Source organism: Micromys minutus (assembly GCF_963924665.1).
Source record: "Micromys minutus genome assembly, chromosome: 7".
Lineage (NCBI taxonomy): Eukaryota > Metazoa > Chordata > Mammalia > Rodentia > Muridae > Micromys > Micromys minutus.
The window spans coordinates 62955452-62972042 of record NC_137976.1 but is presented as its reverse complement, the minus strand read 5'-3'; the positions used below and the strand labels follow the sequence as shown (position 1 = coordinate 62972042).

Here is a 16591-nt window from a genome sequence, read left to right as displayed (position 1 = left end):
TCAATAAAATAAGTCTTTTCAGAAAAATAAATACCTCCAAAAAAGACAGAATGAAACAATCCTTTCATCTTTTATAGCTCACATGAGACGGTGGTGGCTACATCAGATAAAATGTGAATAAGTTCATAAAGCCATAGATGGCTAGAACAAATACGTACTTCCTAAAGTTTTAAGCCCAGCTTGTTCACAGATACTAAGAATTCCTCCCCACAGGTACCACCTTGTGCTCATGAGAACGACAGATGGTTGGAACAGAAAATGACATGGCACCGTTGTCTCCTTAAGTAACACAGGTGTGAAGAAGGTGACCAATGGTGCCAGCAAGTCAGGCACCATGTCCTTCTCAGGTCTCTGCTTCTTTCTCTCCAACAAACAGTAACTGACAAAGATCAATTATTTCCAAGGAAAGAACTGTCTCCAGGATACAAGCAACACTATATTGATGCTAGAAAAAAATATAGGAGAAAAACCATTCTACTACTTACTGTCCTTGAAATAGAACTCTACATTCCTTACATCAAGCGTAGACTGTGTAGGAAGATGAGGCAGCTGCCTTGAGGAAGTGGAGAAACATGAAGGTCACTGACTCGTGTGTATAGGCATGCACAGATAGCCAAAAACCAAAGAAATTCTCATGTGAGCTTATCCTGTGATCTTTAACTCTGTTCATGTTTTTATCCCAGTGACCAGAAACTTTGAGGTTCATTCTGAAAAAAAATTAATTAGGAAGCTATTGTATTCTGTATTGGGTACTTAGGGAAGGAGAGGGAGTAAATTGCGCTTTAAAAGACCAGGCCAGATAAGCAAGATGTGACTGTGACCACAAGTTTTCCTGATGACTTAAAGAAAAGAATCATATTTAATATGTTTTTTTTTTTTGTGGATGGAGCAGGGCTCTGATGAGAAGGGATCAAGATAAAGCCATGCTTCTGGTTAAAACAGAAATGAAAGCTGGAGAGAGGGCTCAGTGGTTAAGAGCACTGACTGCTCTTCCAGAGATCCTGAGTTCAATTCCCAGCAACCACATGGTGGCTCGCAACCATCTGTAATGGGATCCAGTGTCCTCTTCTGGTGTGTCTGAGGACAGCTACAATGTTATTCATGTACATTAAACAAATAAATATTGCTTTTAAAAAGAGAGGAATAAAAGCAGTGTTGGGGAAGGTCTATAATCAGAATACTCTAGAGACAGCGACAGTAAGACTGCAAGTTTAAGGTTAGCCTGGGCTATAAAGAGAAACCCAGATACATAAAGAAGGAAAGAACAGAGAATGGGGAGGGAAGAAAGAGGAAAAGAGAATGAGAGTAGACTTATGAGCCAGATGTGGTAGCATTCATGAGTAGCTCCCAACATCTGGGATGCTAAAGTGGAAGTGTTGCTTAAGCCCTGGAGTTCCATGAACCTAGACAAAACAACAGAGCACCATAGGAAAGAAGAAAACAAAAGGAAGAAGGGAGGAGTGTACGGAGGAAGGGAGAGGAGAGAAAAAGAAGAGGAGAAAAGAAAATGTTTGATAAATTCTGCAATGTACCAGAAAAAAATACATGTGTCTGGTTAGAGAAAGTGAAAAACAAAAATTGTTTCTTAGAATTGAATGAGATAAAAACCTACAAAGGATTTTTTTTCCTTCAACTGACAGGTCTTTAGGTTACTTGGTATTTCCAAGTTGAAGGACAGCAAAGCTGAAATAAATATATAACACTGACCAGAGAAGTGAGCCATAAGTTAAAACTTGCTTATCATGTACAAAAGTCTGAGTTTAGTCCTCAGAGATAAGAAATGTTCAAAACAAAGAGTAGGTTTCCATATGGCTCCTCCAAACAACCTTAATGGTATTCATCCCTCTCCCAACCTCTTCCTCTACCCTGCATCTACCCCCTGCATTATTCTACCAACCACACATTCTTTCCCACAACTCTCCCCCTTCATACCATCAAGCCTACTGTTTTATAAACTAGATAATATCTTTAATTGGCATCCTACTATGCTGGAAAGTTTTATGTCAACTTGACACAACTGAAGTCGTCTGAGAGGAGGAAACTTCAACTAAAACAATGCCTCCATAAGACCAGGCTGCAGGCAAGCCTGTTGGGCATTTTCTTAATTAGTGATCAGTGCGGGAGAACTCAGCCCACTGTGTGTAATGCCATCCCTGGGCTGGTGATCCTGGGTTCTATAAGAAGACTGGCTGAGCAATCCATGTGGAGCAGGCCAGTAAGCAACACTCCTCTGTAGCCTCTGCCTCATCTCCTGCCTCCAGGTTCCTGCCCTGCTTGAGTTCCTGCCCAGAATTCCTTCTGTAATGGACTACAATATGAAAGTCTAAGCCAAATAAACCATCTCCTCCCCCAGTTGCTTTGTTCATGGTGTTTAATCACAGAAGTAATAGCCCTACACTACTACTAGCACTATTAACACTACTAACTAAGACATCTACACAAGATTACATTCATCCCAGAAACTGTAAATTACCTAATAAAAAATCCTGTATATTGGGGTGTGCTGCTTCCTTTCAGGTTATTGATCATATATGTCCCAAAGATTCCCCCAAACAATGCCGGCTACTGACATTCCTGATTGTCCATTAGAATTTGATGGTAAGACTCTTCGCTAAAGTCACCACACACATTGGCCATAGACTATGTAGAAACCAAGTTAGTACTGACCAGGAGGCGTCCTCCCTCTGGCTAGATGTTATACATGCTGTGGGAATGAGGGTATCATCAAAATCTTGCTCAGGTAAGAGCCCTATGGACTGTATCAACACTGTAAGATATGGCCATGGGTGCTATCATGGAATGAATGTTATGAGGGCAACCAACAACTTTATGATTAGATATAAGTCCAGGAAACATGCCTGGCTCTGTAAATCTGGCCAAGAATCCATGGTTAAGGAGTTCACAGGCCACAAGGGTGAACATACTATAACTATTTTGCTCAATAGACACAGCATCAAATGGCTCTCTGAATTCATATGTCTCTACCTATAAATTAGTAGAGCTCTCAGGCCTCATCAAATAAGTTCCTTTGTGCAGCTGATGGTGGTTAGCTCATAAATTCATAACTAGCTATAAGAACAGAGAATACGTTGTCTGTGAAGTGGTCAGCCACAAAGAGGGCTTCTATGCAACACCCCTTCTAAATGGCACAGAGACCATCACAGAAATGGGCAGAAAGACTGTAGGAACCAGAGGTCATGGACCATAAGAGCAAAACAGTGTCTTCTGTACAATGGCAAGACAGCCTCACTCATAAACTCATAGCAACTGTGGTCGCCTGAATAAGACCTGTCATGAGAACTAGCCAGTCAACATTCTAATGTGGAGAGAAAGAAGTTCATGACCCCTGCCCTAACTGAGGAGCTTTGGAGAGTTGACAGCTTCTGAGTCAGGGAGAGTCAGTTTTCATTAAGGGTGTGAGCCTGGTAGGTTGACCACACTCCAGTGGATGGTCCTATTCCCAGGAAGTGTGGGCAACACAAATTAAGTTGATAGGTTATGTTTTCTTTAAAAAAGACATAAAGTTGGGGGGTAGGGGAGGTGTAGTTAAATCTGGGAGGGATTTGGTAGCTGTGGTAAGTATAAAAATATAGCCTTTTGGTGGTGATAAACTCCTTTCAAGAGCATGCCTCTCACAAAGGAAAGATATGCACTCTACAACGTCCTCCTTTACCTCTCTCTAGAGGAGGATACACACACAGAAAAAGCTCCTGGTATAGAACTTTGATTCCTACTTTATGAACATGAAATGCTCAGGATGCTATATAATCACTGCAATCATTAGCTGTACATCAGCAGTAGTCTGTGTGTTGGCTGCTCCACCTGTGGTCCTCCTCCAGCCTACAGGCAGAAAAGCATGGGCTGACAGAGGATACTCCTCCAGGGGGAGGCAGCATTGCAACTATCCTGATTTAAAATGGATAGAAAATGATCCCGATAATGACATTTGAGATCTAAAAATATTTTAAATGGGCGCTAAGAAAAAAACCCAACCTTTTTTTTGTTTAAATGAAGATATAAGTAACTATTTATATCTATATGTTTGCAACTATCTATGCAAACTTAAATTCTTGGGTGCCTTTGGAGATAGTTTCCAATCCTACGTGGCCCTTCACTCCCAGTATTAGCTGTATACTGATTTTGAGAGTAAAGTAACAGAGTCTCAAAACCTTCCCACCTAGCTCTGCCCCAAAGCTGAATTTGAGATGATAAATCAATGACAGTCTCTACCAGGACCCCGTGTGAGCACCTCAAGGTCAGAGAGTGTCCTGATTTGAGAGACACAGCTCAGGAAAGCATAGGGGGCAGCTATCTGTTCTTCTTCAGAGGGAACACTCGGGCCACAGTTGTGCTCATTGTTTAGAAGACTGGCCTTAGGCAGATAGCAGGACTAGAGAGGCTTTGTCCTCCTCAGTCCTTCATCTCTGACTGTGTGGTGGTTTGGAAGGCTTGCCAAGGTTTACATGATGAGCGTTTAGAAGGCGCTGTAGGCTAATAAAGTGGGTTGTCCTAATTTGGCTACTCCTCACAAAGCCTTGAAACTACCATTGATGGGTGAATCTCCTCTGGACACATGACCAAGTCCCTGGTTCTTCATGTCTGTGTTTCTTTGGGGGCGGGGGCTCAGCACACTTTAAACTCAGGTGCCAGTTAATTCTTGGCTGATACTCTCTACCCATCATCTACAAATAGTCTCCATAGAACTTGTACATTTCTAGCTCCCATTAAGGGCAATATCTTCAGATACATTTCCTTTTCTTAACTAGAAAAGCTCACAGTGCTAGGTGTGGAAGTACTCACTTGTAGTGCCAGCACCTAAGAGCCTGAGGCAGGGGGATGGTAAATTCAAAGTCATTCAGGCTACATAGCAAGACTCTGTCTCGAGAAATTAAATCAAACATGCATCCCTACACAAAATCAGAATACCAAACCCACAGCACCTTGAAGAAGTCAACAGTATCAAAATGTTCTTTAAATCACAGTGGTTTCATGAACTTCTTTAAACTTTAATCACAGGGATAGGAGAGAACCTTCAGAAGTTATCTTCACCGAAGCCATGGTTCAGACAAGTAAGGTATTTATTACTCCTGCCTTGTGAAGCGAAGTCAAAAAGAGGTGTGCTTAATTTGTTTCATGGTTGTAAAAGCAAATACTGTCAGAGCCAACACTTCGGTGCTGGCCTCCAGCTTCCTGGTGTGTTTCCTTCTACTGCATTCAGCTGTCTTTACTATTAAAAGTCAGACAGCACATCCAGGGCTGTGAAAATACAATAGACAGCAAGCCACTGTCTATGCAAAGACTTAGGCGGCCACTTACCATTCACTCAGCCAGATGAACTTAGGCACATCACTTAACAGCTATGCACTTCAACTCCCCTATCGGTACATAGGTCTTGCATTGTTAGAAAGAGGCAATTGCTTTGTGTATAGTCTTAGCCTATACTTTGCCCAAATCAACATCAAAATTCACTATTAACTATTGTCATCTGCACTCCCACCTTGTCACCTCAAGCTAGGATGCTTTCAGCTATCTGGAATTAGTGTCATTTCCCTCAATCTCTTTCTTACATTATCAATTCTTACACTATCAATGGATAATCAATTCTTTTTAATACTAACTTCTGAATACTGCCAAATCCATTTTCTATCCATCACCCGCCTTGACAAGACATTAGTTCAGTTCTGATCTTCTTGCCTAGACTGTTTCAAACATTTCCTCATTGGCTCTTTCTCAAAAAACAAAAACAAAAACGAAGTCAACCTTGTTCAATCCGTGAAAACCCACCACATCACTCAAATATTCTGTGGTGTCAACAAATGTCAATCGGGGAACATTCCAATCATTCCAATTAAGTCCACCTCTATTATCACTAATTCAGGAGGTCTAGAATGAGGTCTAAGTCTATTTTATACAGTCTCCAACATGGATTCAGTAGTTATTTCATGGACCAGTGCTTGAGAATCATTATAATGGAAAATTTGCATCCTTTGAAATGTCTTACAAAGCCCTACACATGCTTACCTACCCCTTGGAGGAGACTGCATGCAACCTTTCTTTCTATGATTTGCTGTCACCAAATTGTTCCTTAGCCCTTGTTCCCACAGATCTGTTTGCACAGCTCCACAATGACACCTGCTTGCAACAAGCACGTGGTATAACCTGAGGTCACAAAGGGGCCATTCTAAAAATGACCTATACTTAGTATAGTGTATTACTGTCACCCTGAAGTTCTTGGTAATTGTTAGACCTATGCCATTTCCTTTTCATTTTGCTTTAGGCATGTGAATTATGTGCTTGGCCTTGTCCACACAGCTATGAGCTTCTCAGAAGCAGAAGCTGATTTTATTCACTGAAGATCTTCCTGGTTAGCCCAGAGGACTCCTGGTACAGACCAGAGGTGGCTTAAATAATCTGTTAAACTCACACATGAATGAATTTGAGAATATAATAAAGTATCGGAGAAAAAAATAGTGCGGTATGGTTAATTAACTCTGCACAATGAGATGATTATACTTGAGAAAGAATGAAAGCTACAGGAGATTGTTGACTAATTTTTTTAAGTAACATAAACTTTCTAGCTTTATGTTTTAATTACTCAAAGTGGTTCTATTTCTGAGCCCTGTTACCTCTTTGTTTTTGTTATTTTTCAGAATGTAAAAGAGCACCTTAATGCAGCTTGCCAGAGACTCTACTTGGTTTGGGAAGGCCATGGAAAGGTTGCTCAGGCAGGGTCTCTGCTCTCCAGAATGGATTAAGTCCCACTCCTCAAGGGTTTCTATTAAAGATGAGTTCACTTCATGGGAGCTCTACCGCCAGGAATCAAGAATAAAGACAACAGACTTGGCCAGTGGCCCAGCTTCCTGAACATTTCAACTGACAAAATGTCTCAGTCTGAACACAATTCCTTCTCTATGCAATCTGTGGGCCTACTGCTTACTGTTGGCAAGCATCTCCGAGGTTCTTGAGGAGCATAGCAAGTGGGTACACATGAAGTCGGGGCGGGGGAGAAGCTCTGCTCCTGGGTGCCAGAGAAGAAAATGAGGGACATGAAAGTGGGATAACTCGTTGTTGAGGAAACACAGCCCCAACCCGAGGTGATCACACAGTACTTTTTCCAGTGTGGTTGAGCCTGCACACCACCCACTACCACTCCAGGTGACTTGCAATGCCAGCTTGCTAGCATCTTGCCAAGCACTCAGAAATGGTCTGGATGTTGACAAGGAGTCTGCTGTGATTCCATACTCTCTAAGCTTTAGTTTCTCAGTACTTAACAGTGTTAAATATTTGCCAGCACACACCAAACACAATGCTCTTGTGACTTCCTTTGCTTTCCAATTACACACTGTTGGACATTGTCCATTGGTGCACAGCAGGCATCATAGTGAGAACAAAACAATCACATTAACTTAGTTAAAAACGCATATGTGTTAGATTAAATGTTTAATGCAACGATACATCAGCAATGAAAGGGGTCCTAGGTGGAAAACACAAATGCCAATTAACATGTTTAACCTTGTCATGGAAATGCATGAAACATCATTTTCCAGAGTAGATGAGACAAAATTAAAAAGTAATATTTGAGAACAGAGGTAGAGGAGAGTTGATATCCATTAAAATGGGACTGCTGCTTGGCATATAAATTTTGCAGCACAACTTTTAGAGAGAAATAGGAGTGTTCTGTGTCCAATATTATGTGTCAAAAGTTGAACAGATCCAGGAAATGCAATTCAAAACAACCCTGAGATTCCACCTCACACTAGTCAGAATGGCTAAGATCAAAAACTAAGATGACAGCAGATGCTGGAGAGGATGCGGAGAAAAAGGAACACTCCTCCACTGTTGGTGGAGTTGCAAACTGGTACAACCACTCTGGAAATCAGTCTGGCTGTTCCTCAGAAAATTGGGCATAGTACTACCTGAAGATCCAGTTATTCCACTTCTGGGCATATACCCCAGAGAAGCTCCAACATACAACAAAGACACATACACCACAATGTTCATAGCAGCCCTATTTATAATAGCCAGAAGCTGGAAAGAACCCAGATGTCCTTCAGTAGATGAATAGATACAAAAATTGTGGTACATTTACATAATGGAGTACTACTCAGCTATTAGAAACAATAACTTTATGAAATTCCTAGGAGAATAGATGCATATAGAGAATAACACCCCGAGTGAGATAACCCAGTCACAAAAGAACAGACATAATATGCCGTCACTGATAATTGGATACTAACCCCAGAAAGCTCTGAACACCCCAGAAACAACTCACAGGCTATATGAAGCTCAAGAAAAACAAAGGCCAAAAAATTGAAAGCCTCAGTCCTTCTTAGGAAAAAATAAATGCATAGCAACCTCTCAAAGTGTGGTACACCTGGACCTTAAATCATTAATAATCCAAGAGCTAAGAATATAGCCTTGCAGCAATTTTTGGTATTCAAAAATCATTATGTTTAATCTATACACACCAAGAAAACTCTGACTGTTTCCATGTTACATTCTGTTCTACACGTACTTTATGCTTATGGTAACTACTAAGACTTCAATGCATACTATCAAACCTCTAAAAGAATCAAGTACTGACAATAATATATTCACATAGTTTTAAACCAAAATGCTTTTAAAAATCTGTACATGTATCTCTTTCTTTTAAATAAAGTTGTAAGAAAAAAAGTTAAACTGTACATCTCGTTTAGTGCTGCAACATTATTTCTGAGCACTCATTCTCAGGAAATAATATCCAAAAATACTTAACATGGTTCATCACAAAATTAGAGATAACAAGTTTGGAACATGGGGGGATGAAGCTCAGGTCATACAAACACAACTCAGACAGTGTAGTAGAAATGCAGTGCTATATCAAAAGGAAAACTGTCCACCCTATGTCTATCCTCAGCTCTTACAAAAACAGGTAGCCTTCAAAAGAGAGTACAGATTCCATTCTTTGTCTTAAAGATGCATACTTGTGAGGATTTGTGGGCATTCTTTAAGGATAGATTGTGATTGGTTCTATTTTATTTGGGTTCAATTCAGAGGAGAAACAACAGGTAGTATTCAAATTCTATCCGGATACATATGACAGGGAGAAAGGAATCAATGAGAAAACAATGTGCTTGGCAACATGCTTGCAGGACCAGGATGAAAGACTTTTTCAGAATTCTGCAGCACAAACTCCATCAATGTTGCTCATTTCAGTGAACCAATGTGCTGTCAAAAGATATACAGTTGCACAGCAGCCCATTACCCATATTTCCATACTACAGGGACAACACACAGAATCTGAAGAATATAAATAATATTTAAATGTACTACAATCATTGGAATGATGTGGTTTTATGAATACACTACATATGCCTGGAAGAGTCACCAACATGGTAGTATTAATCAGACATAAACTAATAAAACTAATGAAACATATCTACTTTGTTCTTCAGACCTGAGTTCTTGTCTCAATATTTTCACACACACACACACACACACACACACACACACACACACACACACAAAACATGTCATCTTTATAATCAGAAAGAGTCAAGTGTTTATTCTTTACTTGCTGAAAATATAGGAGTGAATTCAGAGTACATCACTTTTCCAAACCTTGCTAGAATAAAATACTTCTCCAGAAGGAATGAATTTATACTGTGACCAATGGTTGGATCAATTAATCTGTATTGTTGTCAGTTGTGCACGAAGAGATGAACAGTAACACTTCTAAGTCACTGCAGAAGAGAAATGCATGACACTGGAATTCATGGGATGGGAACTCCCTGGAGATCTGATAGTCTCACTTCACAAAAAGAGAACATCCCACAGGGAGGCCCTAAGGGGCAGGTATATCAAAACATTAGCTTCCCCATTTATAAATAAACTCTACATAAAGTAAGTAATATATTTATATTGTCATTAATATAAAAGGGGACCTCATTGTAGTGGGACAGTGTTCACTCAGTGGTGTAAGGGTCCTACCTTTGTTTCGACAGTAACAGCTCATGAGTTCTCAAAATTGTTCCTTCTCAAAACATGTACACATTGATGCTCTTAGTTAGTGCTCCTAAGAACTCTGTGAGACAGCTAGGATAGAAAGGAGCACTCCTATTTTATAGATAAGGAAACTATGGCTTGAGCAGACAAGCAACTAGTCCAAAACCAGGGCGTGAACTCTAGACCCTTTTTGAGGCCTTTCTAGAAGTGTCTGGTTAAGCCTTCTCTGAAGGATTTTCTTGTCCTCTGACAGGGTTTTCCTTCCTTTGGTATCCTTAATTCCCTTTCCTATTTGCTTGAAGGCAGTATCCGTGTCAACCACAATTGCTCTACAGCCCCTGTTTATTTGACTCTGGACTGAAAGGTAAATTCCAGGCACTCTTCTGTTCTTTTATATGAGAGCTAAATCCTAGATTGTTAAGTATTTATTGAAGTTTGAAACCATTTCTATCATTAAAGGAATTATGGTTGGAAACGTCCACACTTGTGGTGTTATGAAGAATTTATAAACACTTTGGTATGGTATGTCACATTTTTAGATGATCTTGGCTTTCTAAAGGGGATTAGCCTACAAGTCAGAGGAGACAAATCTACTCAGCAAGTACAAAATCTATAAAACAGCATACCTTGGGGGAGCTAAGATCAGACATTCTCCTTAGCGTTGCTTTCTTGGGAGAAGAAATATGTTCTATTAAGAGGACAGTGTCCCCAGTAAAGAAAGGGCAACAGTGGGCTGCATTTAGACACAGAGACACACGACTACCTACTTAGCCTAACCTATGTGATGCTCCAGTCCTTAGACTTGCTGACTGAGGCAACCTTGTACATTGCTATCCCCACCAACCTCACAGGGTCATGGTGGAAACTAAATAACCACGAAAGCACATTATATACCAGAACGCAGAACAAAAAGGGCATGACAGATAGATAGATAGATAGATAGATAGATAGATAGATAGATAGACATGATATATGATATGATATGACATGATGATATGATATGATATGATATGATATGATATGATATGATATGATATGATATGATAGACAACTTTTGAAGTTTTCTGCCACCAGTGAGGACCAGTGTAGCAAGAAAAAATTGCAGTACCAGGCAGGTGGCCAGGTTTCAGCGGTTGGAACAGGGCAAGGAGCTGCGTGCATACTAATGTTGCACCTAGCCTACTGGTCAAATCATTGTTCACCAAAATACACAGTGTCCCTTCCCCAGGCAAGACACTCAACTGAACCACCTGCATACAAAACCGAGCTGACCCTTGATGCTCTTGGTGGTGCTGTAACAAGATTGATTCACCTAGAGCATTCATTAGACTAGGGAGGAGGTAGTCTTCAAGAATATAGGTAATCCATGGTGACATTTCAAAGAAGATGAGTAGAGAAGAGAAGACTGTATTACAAATGAGAAAGCATGCAAAAAGTCCCTGCCTTCTGGTAAATGCATTCACAATGAGGATGGGGCTCAACTGCAGTCTCTCAAGGAAATACTTAGGAGAGAAAAGGAGCATGAGTCAACATGGGCCAGGAAGTCATTTATGGTGACATTTTGGTGGAGTCTTTGAAAGCAACTGTTACTGCTAGTTATGTCTGAAAGAAGTAAAGAAAGTCATCTGAATTAAGACGACCATTAGTCCTTTATAACTTTTTTGTCAGAGCTTTGATAGATGGGATCTATTCCAGAATGTCAAAAAAAAAAAAAAAAAAAAAAAAAAAAAAAAAAAAAAAAAAAAAAAAAAGTTGTTGCTATAGAAACAGGTAAGCAGATTAAACTTGAAAGACCAGTTTTAGAACAAAGAATTTAATAGTCAGGACTTGAGCAATTAACCAAGAAAACATTTTAAGTAAATATCTTCTGGGTTTGTTATTTTTATATTAATTCCAGGAAAATTTTTTTAAAAAGCTGTTATAGAGTTAGAGCAGCGCATTCTCACATTTTAATTGCATCATTACTGGTATAAAAGGCTATGCTTACACAATTAGCACAAAGACCTTATTACCCAGAACTGCACATCCCTGACTCTCTCTTGATTACATTGTAATTGAGAAATATCGCTCCGGATTCGCCAAGAACAGAACCATCTTTGGTTTCCTTACAGATCTCAAGTCTCGGAAGCACATCTCGAATGAGAGAGATGAAGAAGGACACGGGGTTTTCTGTAACTAGTCCCTACAGCAGTGAATCTTTGGAAGTAAAAGGGAAATGAGTGGAGGCCGATCCTTGTTCATAATGGCATTGTGTGTCTTCCCTGCTGAACAGTCCCAACAAGACTGTGAGGAGTAAAGACCCAGCAGAGCAGCTGCCTTGCCCTTGGTGTTCAGTTCTTCCTATCAGAGGAAACGCTAGTCCTCTCAGAGACCTGTTGAAATGGGAGTTCTGGACTCAACTTTCCATACAGTCGGAGATTCAAAACTTAATCACCAGGCAGCCCCGTGTGCCTCTCCCCTTCTGTTTCACTTCCAATGAAAACAATCTTGATGAAAATGAATACAATATGTTCATTCTACCAAGTTCGTGCTGTGGGGAGTTACGTTCACGGGACAGGAAGGTTGCTTGGCTATTATCTCTTCTTATGTAATTCCAGAGTCAACATTTAGTGAAGAATGGGAATAAATTCACGCGTGTGTGTGTGTGTGTGTGCGAAGCTAGGGAAGGGAGATGAAAAGGGGCTGGGAACTTACCATCTCATTCTCCTCCCCTTCATTGAGTAAAGCATGCTGGCTCTTCTCAAGGTGGTCCCCCATGGAAATGCACTCCAGTCCTGCTCCCTGACCCGTGTGTGCAGAGGCTTCCAGGACCAACTCCAGAGCCGCCGCCGGACCGCTGAATGAAAGAGTTAATGATCTTCCAGGTTAAAAACTCCTTGAGCACACACCTTCTTCCAGCAAATGACAATACTTAGCAAAATGGACTCCTCCCCCGGGCACTTTGTGCCAGGAGGAATTTCTGGCTGCTCCCCGTTGCTGCATTCTCTCAGAGCAGCTGTCTCAGAAGAAGCCGCCCCCATGCAGATCGTTTTGTGCCCAACTTCCAGGGAGAACACTCTCTGCCTGCCCACAGCCTGCCAGCGTAAGGCATCTGACTGCAAATCCAGCAAGACAATGCGGAGTTGGCAGGACCCTCTGGAGAAGCGGGCTCAAGAACTCCCAGGTCGCTGTTTTAGTCCCAGAAGCTGGGGAACCAGGGTGTGGGGGAGGCGAACAGAGGTAGGATTTTCATTTGCCTCGTTGGAATTCCCAGTCCATGGGTTTTTAGTTCCGTCCTCGTTCGTTTTTGTTTACAAATGATACCGATTATTCATGATCTACCTAGACAGAGATTTATAATTGCATTTGCTTTTGCACACACAAAGTATCTACTTTGTGTGTGTGTGTGTGTGTGTGTGTGTGTGTGTGTGTGTGTGTGTAATTAGGCTTGCTTTTCTTGAAAAACATATAGTAAAGGCATAAAAGTATAATCAACCTATTCCAGGCAGTTCTTTTTAGCTCAAATGTTTATGAGTAGACATTTACAGATGCCCAGAAACAAAATATTCAAGTGGGAGAAAAACAAAAAATTGGGGGAGGGGGTGTTTCTTTGATATTTTTTAAACTTTGTTTTATGTATGTAGATGGTCTGCCTGTATTTGTGTCTAGGCATCGTGTGGGCCTGGTGCCCTCTGCAGCCAGATGAGGACCACAGATCCTGTAGAACTATGAGCCACCATCTGAGTTAGGAATCAAACCCAGGTTTTCTGGAAAAGCAGCCAGTGCTCTTAATCACTGAGCCATCTCTCTAGCCCCTCAAATTCAATTTTTTTTATTTGCCCACAAGTTACGCAGATATTACTTTTAGCATAGAAAGATAAAGTAACCAAGTCACGTTTGTTATCCTGGGGCTGGTGTAAGATTCAGACACATAGGTAAGTCTGCTAGAAGGTCCATTTTGATTCTGTAAGCCACAGCATGAGTGGGAGAACCGTAGGAGTCCCTGTGTGGTGTAGAGGAGCAAACATCTCTGAGCCAGTCTTGTTGTATGGTCTTGGATCTACAAGAGCTGACTTTGGTTTGCCTGGAGATACCTGGAAGGGATGTTAAGGGAGGGAGTGTGGAGCTGGGAACAGATTCTGACAGCACTGACCAAGTGACGTCACCGTGTTTGGAGGAAACACTGGTTTTAGCATCAGGTGGTAGCACACTGGTTAAGAAAGTGTGCTTCAGAGTTGGAGGACTTGGCTGCAAATCTGGGTTTTACCAAGTATCGTCTTTGCCCCTTTGTACAGCAGGCTACATAAAGTCCAAGACTTCTGTTTGCATGTTAAGTAAGAACGAGGACACTAAATGTTCCCTCCTGGAGCTGTGTTTTGAGAAATGGGAAGATGTTCAGTAAAGAGCAGTTACTGCAGCCACACACTGTCCCTTCCAGCTAAGTAAAGAGATGGTACTGATCTCAACAGCTCAACACAAGTAACCCTTAGAGATGGAGATAAAGGTACGTAAGAGAGAAGAAGACACACACACACACACACACACACACACCAGAGAGATAGGGGGTGGAGAAAGAGGGGGGTCTTAAGCAAATGATTTTAAAAAATAAGATAAATATTTTTTAAAAGCAAGCTGAGAAAAGTCATTATAACAGAAATCACGTATATAAATATCTGTGTGCACGCAGGTATAGTGTCTAGTTCTTAGAAACTCCAAAAACTGTATCATTTAACCAAAAAATCAAGGTAAAAGTAGTATTTTATTATAAGGTAAATATATGAATGATATGAAGTTTCTTTTTAGAGATAATGAAAATGGTCAGAATTAGTAAAGTACATCTTTTGGATAGCCCACCATTCACTGGTTTGTATGTTAACAAACAACCATCTAGTATATTTAGCAAAGGAAATAATAAAACAAGATTTGCATTTCATCTCAACTTTGGCAAATTGGTAAAGAAAGTGGCAGAGCTCATGGGCAGGTGTAAGTAGTATTTCATTCCCCCACGCCACCCCCCAAAAACCCCGGCATTACTGGGATCGTTCCCATGGGAAGAAGCTCTTGAAACAAGAAATCCATGGTCCAGAGAAATACAGAATCTCATTCAGAGTAGCCTCCTCTCTTACTGCCCATGACCTGGATGTAACGGGATAAAGATGTCCTGGGAAACACAGATAAGCCATCCTATGCAGGTTTTGAACACCAGGCCTGGGTGTGGACTTAACTCAGTGGACAATGATAATGTATATAACTTGTTCCCCCAGCCTGTGTTGCAGGAGTAGCTACAATTGCATATGCTGAAAGCAATGAGGTCCAGTTAGCACAGCCCATGGTCGATGAAGAATAAATCTTCTTCTAGAATATCAGCATGATATCTTATAGAGATTTGTATAATTCAGACTCCTGTTTGTTCTTTAATTTGTAGAGGGGAAAACTGACCTTCGGGAGTTAAATCTTTTGTGGAAACAAAGTCAACACCAAAATCCCAAATCATATTCAAGTTTCACAAGAACGGAAGAGGAACCACAGGATAGGGGGTAGGCTGGGAAGGCTCTGTGAAGGGAGGGAGTCCTTAGGATGCTGTCCTGAATAAATAAGATGCTATCAAAGACACTGCTGACCAGGGCAGCTGAGGGCAAGGCTGTCAGGTACACAAGAGCATTGATCTCTTGGACTTGGGAAGAATGTCTAAGAGTCAAAGTGGTTCCTGTCATTCTCCCATTCTCTCTCGACACACGTCTTCTCAAATCCTCTATGCCAAGTACAACAGGAAAGTGCAAAGAGGAAAAGGATAAAAAGTAATTAACCACCTCTTTGGACAATGTGGTATCTCTCGTCTTGTTTTACTCTATGCCAGGAGCAGTCTTCAACCTCTGAGAGCCTATAATAGCTGCTAAGTAGGGCTAATGCCCGCACTGGTTTCTCTGCCAGGTCATGAGGATGCTGCTGTTTCACTTGCCTGGCCCATTTAGATGGCGTGAAGATAAGTACAGTCATGTTTCGTCACACATTAATTTCCATCTTTCATCCGAGCACCTCACGGAATATTGCAACATCCCGCCTTGCGCCGGCCTCTGTGAGGCAGGGCAATGAGTAACGTATTGGCCCCGTTTGAAAGCTGTAGGAACTGAGTCAGAAAGAGGTCAGCAAGAACTGCTCAGGGTGACATGTCCTCGGCATGCTGTAGAACAGGAAAGAAGTGTGTTGATTCTGCTAGGTCATCACTGGCATGAAGGCTGGCTCAGGCTTCCTCCTCATTCCTCTTTGCACAAATCAGACAGTCGCAGAGCTGCACGGCACTGTCTAAATCCAAAGGTTCACGGCCATTATTCGTCATCCTCACCTGCACTAACATACAGTCCGTACACAGTACTGTAACAAGCAAAGATGAAATGTCCCAAGGAGGAATTACCTGCCTCAAGGTGGTGGTGTGAGGTTTAATTGAATTAATTAGTGTTTGTAAAACATTTAGCAGCACTAGGATTAAAGGGTCTAACACAAAGACACAAGGCCTCCCCTTAATTACAGAAGACAAGAGTAACCTAAATGGGTCTCGGCTTCCAGAGGACCTGTTCTCAACCATCTGGGCTCAGGATCCAGTTCTGACCTTCATGACAAGCATGAGGAG

The 16591-nt window shown here is 41.3% G+C and overlaps 1 protein-coding gene across 2 annotated transcripts in view; it reads right to left on the bottom strand.

Annotated features, from left to right (window-relative positions):
- The window catches only part of ATP13A4 (ATPase 13A4), a gene marked incomplete at both ends in the record, with an annotated part of 130412 nt that extends 117671 nt beyond the window's left edge, over nucleotides 1–12741 (bottom strand). For both annotated transcript variants that reach the window (XM_080918701.1, XM_080918702.1), the window contains one exon: nucleotides 12679–12741. In XM_080918701.1, coding sequence (XP_080774827.1) covers nucleotides 12679–12741 — 63 coding nt within the window. The remainder of the gene's footprint in view (nucleotides 1–12678) is intronic.
- Between the last annotated feature and the right edge of the window lie 3850 nt (nucleotides 12742–16591).